The 7,500-nt window shown below is 39.8% G+C and overlaps 1 protein-coding gene across 3 annotated transcripts in view; it reads left to right on the forward strand.

Moving 5' to 3' along the window:
• The window catches only part of ETV1 (ETS variant transcription factor 1), a 95,825-nt gene that overhangs the window by 30,569 nt on the left and 57,756 nt on the right, over window positions 1–7,500 (forward strand). For all 3 annotated transcript variants that reach the window (XM_056518909.1, XM_056518911.1, XM_056518910.1), the window contains one exon: window positions 509–562. In XM_056518909.1, coding sequence (XP_056374884.1) covers window positions 509–562 — 54 coding nt within the window. The remainder of the gene's footprint in view (window positions 1–508; window positions 563–7,500) is intronic.

The following is a 7,500-nucleotide window of genomic DNA, read 5'->3' on the forward strand; positions in this document are numbered from 1 at the left end:
ACATATCTATCTCATATCTATCACATATCTATCTCATATCTATCTATCTCATATCTATCTATCTATCTCATATCTATCTATCTATCTCATATCTATCTATCTATCTCATATCTATCTATCTATCTCATATCTATCTATCTATCTATCTATCTCATATCTATCTCATATCTATCTATCTATCTATCTATCTATCTCATATCTATCTATCTATCTCATATCTATCTATCTATCTATCTATCTCATATCTATCTCATATCTATCTATCTATCTCATATCTATCTATCTATCTCATATCTATCTATCTATCTATCTATCTCATATCTATCTCATATCTATCTATCTATCTATCTATCTATCTATCTCATATCTATCTATCTATCTCATATCTATCTATCTCATATCTATCTATCTCATATGCAGTTTTCATTCACTTGCAGGTTCTGTACTTTCTCGCTGTTATTGTTTTGTTATTTCTTTTATAACTTTCTTCTCTCTTCTATTCTCACAGCTCAGGTGCCGGACAACGATGAGCAGTTTGTTCCTGACTACCAGGCTGATAACGGTAAGTGCCGCCCCTCATTGCTCCTCCATTACTCCGATCCTTGCCGCCCCCTCCCCACTCCTTCGTTACTCTTCGATCTCCACTCCTCCTCCATTTCTCCGATCCTCACCGCTCCTTTTTTTAATATATATCAACTGGCTCCAGAAAGTTAAACAGATATGTAAATTACTTCTATTAAAAAAAATCTTAATCCTTTCAGTACTTATGAGCTGCTGAAGTTGAGTTGTTCTTTTCTGTCTAAGTCCTCTCTGATGACACCTGTCTCGGGAACCGCCCAGTTTAGAAGCAAATCCCCATAGTAAACCTCTTCTACTCTGTGCAGTTCCCGAGACAAGCAGAGATGTCAGCAGAGAGCACTGTTGCCAGACAGAAAAGAACAACTCAACTTTAGCAGCTGATAATTACTGAAAGGATTACGTTTTTTAATAGAAGTAATTTACAAATCTGTTTAACTTTCTGGAGCCAGTTGATAAAAAATAAATAAATAAATAAATAAGTTTTTTCCTGGAATACCCCTTTAAGTTGTAATATTTTCTGCAGTCTGTATGACCTGGTGCAAGGACTGATGGTGGGACGGACTCTTGGTTCGCAGCTGTTTTAAAACTACGACTACTATCATGTCCTGACAGCCTGATGGGAGTTGTAGTTTTGCCACAGGTAGAGAAGGTCAAGTTAGAGAACACTTGTTTCCGGGATGTTCTGACCTTCTTCCTCCGTTCACCGATAAAACTCCTCTCAACCCGTGTTTATTACGTTGTTTATTTCGGCTTTGTTGTGGCCGCGCCGGTGGATATTTCGGCCGGACTCCTCCTTTAATATCCTTGCTGATGCTTTCCTCTTGACAACCGTGACTTATTTACTAACTAATGTTGCAGTGGATATAGAGAGGGTTCACTTTCTTTTATTGCCGGGGTTGTGGTTGTTGTTTTTAATTTCACATTAATCTTAGATGCCGAGCGATGAATTACTGTAATAACGCCAAGGCTTACGCAACCGGGACAAAGTCCTTGTGGTTCTTCACTGCACACTTTATGGTTCCTACCTGTGTGGCTGAGCTGAGCTTGTCAGGTGTAGTAGAGCTGAATCTGCTACATCTGGTTCCCAATGACAGTCGCATAGAGCAGTGCTTCCCAATCAGGGTGCCTCCAGCTGTTGCAAAACTACAACTCCCAGCATGCCCGGACAGCCAACGGCTGTCCGGGCATGCTGGGAGTTGTAGTTTTGCAACAGCTGGAGGCACCCTGGTTGGGAAACACTGCCATAGAGGGAAGTGCCCCTCCAGCGGCTTGTATTGAACCAATGTCTCCCATCTATTCCAGTTCCTGACATCTTAGTGCTTAATGTGTCAGAGTAAGAGGTCAGTCCTGGGTCAGCTGACTTCCTGTGAACTACAGGATGACATCATCACCTATTAGATCCCCCCTGCTATAACTATGTGATCAGGATATATATATATATATATATATATATATATAGTAGTTATACCCCCCCCCCCTACACACACACATAGCTCTATCTGTATACTGCTGCTCCCCCTATGGGATCAGTATATATAGTAGTTATACACTCCTCCTCCAGCTCTATCTGTATACCACTGCTATCTCTGTGGGATCCGGATATATGTATGTATATATATATATATATATATATACATCTGCTATCTCTACGGGATCAGGAGATATATATATATATATATATATATATATATATATATACATATAGTAGTTATACACCTACCCTCCATCTGTATAGTGCTGCTATCTTTATGGGATCCTTATGGGATCAGGATATCTAGTAGTTAAACACCTTCCCTCCAACTCTATCTGTATAACGCTGCTATCTCTATGGGATCAGTATATATAGTTGTTATACACTTCTCCTCCAGCTCTATCTGTATACCACTGCTATCTCTATGGGATCAGGATATATATATATATATATATATATATATATATATATATATATATATATAGTAGTTATACACCTACACACCTACCCTCCATCTGTATACTGCTATCTTTATGGGATCCTTATGGGTTCAGGATATCTAGTAGTTAAACACCTTCCCTCCAGCTCTATCTGTATATTGCTGCTGCCATCTCTATGGGATCAGGATACATGGTAGTTATACACCTCCCCTCCAGCTCTATCTGTATACTGCTGCTATCTCTAAGGGATCAGGATACATAGTAGTTATACATCTCCTCTCCAGCTCTATCTGTATACTGCTGCCATCTCTATGGGATCAGTATATATAATAGTTATACACTTCTCCTCCAGCTCTATCTGTATACTGCTGCCATCTCTATGGGATCAGGATATCTAGTAGTTAAACACCTTCCCTCCAGCTCCATCTGTATATTGCTGCCATCTCTATGGGATCAGTATATATAGTAGTTATACACTTCTCCTCCAGCTCTATCTGTATACTGCTGCCATCTCTATGGGATCAGGATACATAGTAGTTATACACCTCCCCTCCAGCTCTATCTGTATACTGCTGCCATCTCTATGGGATCAGTATATATAATAGTTATACACTTCTCCTCCAGCTCTATCTGTATACTGCTGCCATCTCTATGGGATCAGGATATCTAGTAGTTAAACACCTTCCCTCCAGCTCCATCTGTATATTGCTGCCATCTCTATGGGATCAGTATATATAGTAGTTATACACTTCTCCTCCAGCTCTATCTGTATACTGCTGCCATCTCTATGGGATCAGGATACATAGTAGTTATACACCTCCCCTCCAGCTCTATCTGTATACTGCTGCCATCTCTATGGGATCAGTATATATAGTAGTTATACACCTTCCCTCCAGCTCTATCTGTATACTGCTGCCATCTCTATGGGATCAGGATATATAGTAGTTATACACCTCCTCTCCATCTCTATCTGTGTACTGCTGCTATCTCTTTGGATTAAGAATATATAGCTGAAGTTGTCATTTGGCACAATTTGCAATATGGAGATAGCAGACTAGAGTTTGGCCTTTGGCGCACAACTCAATAATACGGATCTATCAGAGCTGAGGTTGTCATTTGATGCAATGCACAATGCAGATGAAGCAGAGCTGAAGTTGTCACTAGGTGAAATGTGGGGGACAGAAGTCTCCGCCAGGGGTTGTCCTGGAGAACAGCCGCTCACAATGCAGTTGATGCAAAACTGAAGATTTCATTTGGTGCACCTCATGTTTCCGATGTAGCAGAGCCGGAGTCAGTTTGTACAATACTGCAGATAAGTCTCCATAAGTTTCCATGATTTCCTGGTGCCACATCTGTCAAACTATGGGCACCAACAGGGTCCAATGGACTCCATGGACTTATAATGTGATTCAGTAGGTTTCTTCATAGTGTCCTCAATTTTGACAGGAAGAATAGTGCTGCACGCCGGGTTACTTTACCCGTCAAATCTGATGGACCTACTAGCACAGGGTCTGAACAGTCCTCTGACTGTAGTGCGAACACAGCCCAAGTATAATATAACTACTATATATCCTGATGCCATAGAGTTAGCAGTAGTATACAGATAGAGCTGGAGGGTAGGTGTATAAGTACTGTATATCCTGATGCCATATAGATAGCAGTAGTATACAGATAGAGCTAGAGGGTAGGTGTATAAGTACTGTATATCCTGATGCCGTATAGATAGCAGCAGTATACAGATAGAGCTGGAGGGTAGGTGTATAAGTACTGTATATCCTGTAGCCATATAGATAGCAGCAGTATACAGATAGAGCTGGAGGGTAGGTGTATAAGTACTGTATATCCTGATGCCATATAGATAGCAGCAGTATACAGATAGAGCTAGAGGGTAGGTGTATAAGTACTGTATATCCTGATGCCGTATAGATAGCAGCAGTATACAGATAGAGCTGGAGGGTAGATGTATAAGTACTGTATATCCTGATGTCATATAGATAGAGCGGGAGGGTAGGTGTATAAGTACTGTATATCCTGATGCCATATAGATAGAGCGGGAGGGGCGGTTTAGAACTACTATATATCCTTAATCCAAAGAGATCGGAGCAGTATACAGATAGAGATGGAGAAGAGGTGTATAACTATTATATATCCTGATGCCATAGAGGTAGCAGTATACAGATAGAGCTGGAGGGTAGGTGTATAAGTACTGTATATCCTGATGCCATATAGATATCAGCAGTATACAGATAGAGCTGGAGGGTAGGTGTATAAGTACTGTATATCCTGATGCCATATTGATAGCAGCAGTATACAGATAGAGCGGGAGGGGCGGTTTAGAACTACTATATATCCTTAATCCAAAGAGATCGGAGCAGTATACAGATAGAGATGGAGAAGAGGTGTATAACTATTATATATCCTGATGCCATAGAGGTAGCAGTATACAGATAGAGCTGGAGGGTAGGTGTATAAGTACTGTATATCCTGATGCCATATAGATATCAGCAGTATACAGATAGAGCTGGAGGGTAGGTGTATAAGTACTGTATATCCTGATGCCATATTGATAGCAGCAGTATACAGATAGAGCGGGAGGGGCGGTTTATAACTACTATATATCCTTAATCCAAAGTGATAGGAGCAGCAGTATACAGATAGAGATGGAGAAGAGGTGTATAACTATTATATATCCTGATGCCATAGAGGTAGCAGCAGCAGTATACAGATAGAGCTGGAGGGTAGGTGTATAAGTACTGTATATCCTGATGCCATATTGATAGCAGCAGTATACAGATAGAGCGGGAGGGGCGGTTTATAACTACTATATATCCTTAATCCAAAGTGATAGGATCAGTATACAGACAGAGATGGAGAGGAGGTGTATTACTACTATATATCCTGATCCTATAGAGCAGTGGTCTTCAACCTGTCCTGCGCACCTCCAGATGTTGCAAAACTACAACTCCCAGCATGCCCGGACAGCCGTTGTCTGTCCGGTCATGCTGAGAGTTGTAGTTTTGCAATATCTGGAGGTCTGCAGGTTGGAGACCACTACTATAGAGATAACATCAGCAATATACAGATAGAGCTGGAGGGGAGGTGTTTAACTACTAGATATCCTGATCCCATAAAGATAGCAGCAGTATACAGATGGAGGGTAGGTTTATAACTACTATATATATCCTGATCCCATAGAGATAGAAGCAGTATAAAGATAGAGCTGGAGAAGTGTATAACTACTATATATATACTGATCCCATAGTGATAGCAGCAGTATACAGATAGAGCTGGGGGGATGTGTATAATTACTATATATATCCGGATCCCATAGAGATAGCAGCAGTATACAGACAGAGCTGGAGAAGTGTAAAACTACTATACACACTGATCCCATAGGGATAGCAACAGTATACAGATAGAGCTGGGGGAGGGGTGTATAACTAATATATATATGCTGATCACATAGTTATAGCAGGAGGGATCCAATAGGTGATGATGTCATCCTGTAGTTCACAGGAAGTCAGCTGACCCAGGACTGACCTCTTGCTCTGACACATTAAGCACTAAGGTGTCAGGAACTGGTATAGATGGGAGACTTTGGTTCAATACAAGCCGCTGGAGGGGCACTTCCCTCTATGGAAGTGTTTCCCAACCAGGGTGCCTCCAGCTGTTGCAAAACTACAACTCCCAGCATGCCCGGAGAGCCGTTGGCTGTCCGGGCATGCTGGGAGTTGTAGTTTTGCAACAGCTGGAGGCACCCTGGTTTGGAAACACTGAGGGAAATCCATATGAGGCATACAGAATAAAGTCATCATGACTGGGATCCCTACACAATGAGACCTCAAGAATCTAGTAGGTATGGAAAGTACCTTCTGGTTATAGCACCCCCAGTGGATATAGACGGTACTACTAGATCTTGATGGTTTAATCCTCCAAGTTAAAACAGAACATAAAATATATTAACTAAATAAATAGAATTATTTTTTTCTAAGACATTAAAAAACAAATCCAAAAAAATAATAATAAGATAAAATGTGTCAAATTTCCCTCTGTTATCTTTATCCACATTAATCCTGAGTGAATTTCAGTCCTCTTCAGGGTCCTAATGACCTCCACATTGTTGTATTTGAGACGCAAGACAATTGATGAGAACCTGATAGACTGCTGGATATTTAGCGCAAGAACAAAATGAGCAAATCACAAGTTCAGTAGAGTGGAAACATTATCACATCCTGAACCGACAGCGATTGTAACCTCCTATAGGCTGCACCGGGAGGGTGTTGCTTCCGATCCCATACATGAATATGTAGATGCTCCTGATGCACCTTACAATTGCAGCACAGGAAGACGTATGGGTGTGAATAAATACAAAGTTATCAATGAAGCTGTCACCTTGATGCTCATTTATAGTTTAACTTTATCCCATAGTTTATTTTCCTTTAAAATAAGTGATTGTATAGCAAATATCATTCTAGCTCTTCAAATAATAATAATAAATGTCATAAGTGACAACTACTGTTACTTTACTAATCTATTGAGCCCTTTTATAAGCAAATACTTTACCTGTCTCTACTAAAATACTGCTCCTATGTACAAGAATATAACTACTATAATACTGCTCCTATATACAAGAATATAACTACTATAATACTGCTCCTATATACAAGAATATAACTACTATAATACTGCTCCTATATACAAGAATATAACTACTATAATACTGCTCCTATATACAAGAACATAACTACCATAATACTGCCCCCTATATACAAGAATATAACTACTATAATACTGCCCCTATATACAAGAATATAACTACTATAATACTTCTCCTATATACAAGAATATAACTACTATAATACTGCCCCCTATATACAAGAATATAACTACTATAATACTGCTCCTATATACAAGAATATAACTACTATAATACTCAAGAATATAACTACTATAATACTGCTCCTATGTACAAGAATATAACTACTATAATACTGCCCCCTATATACAAGA

This window comes from Hyla sarda, chromosome 5, assembly GCF_029499605.1.
Source record: "Hyla sarda isolate aHylSar1 chromosome 5, aHylSar1.hap1, whole genome shotgun sequence".
NCBI classification, from domain to species: Eukaryota; Metazoa; Chordata; class Amphibia; order Anura; family Hylidae; genus Hyla; species Hyla sarda.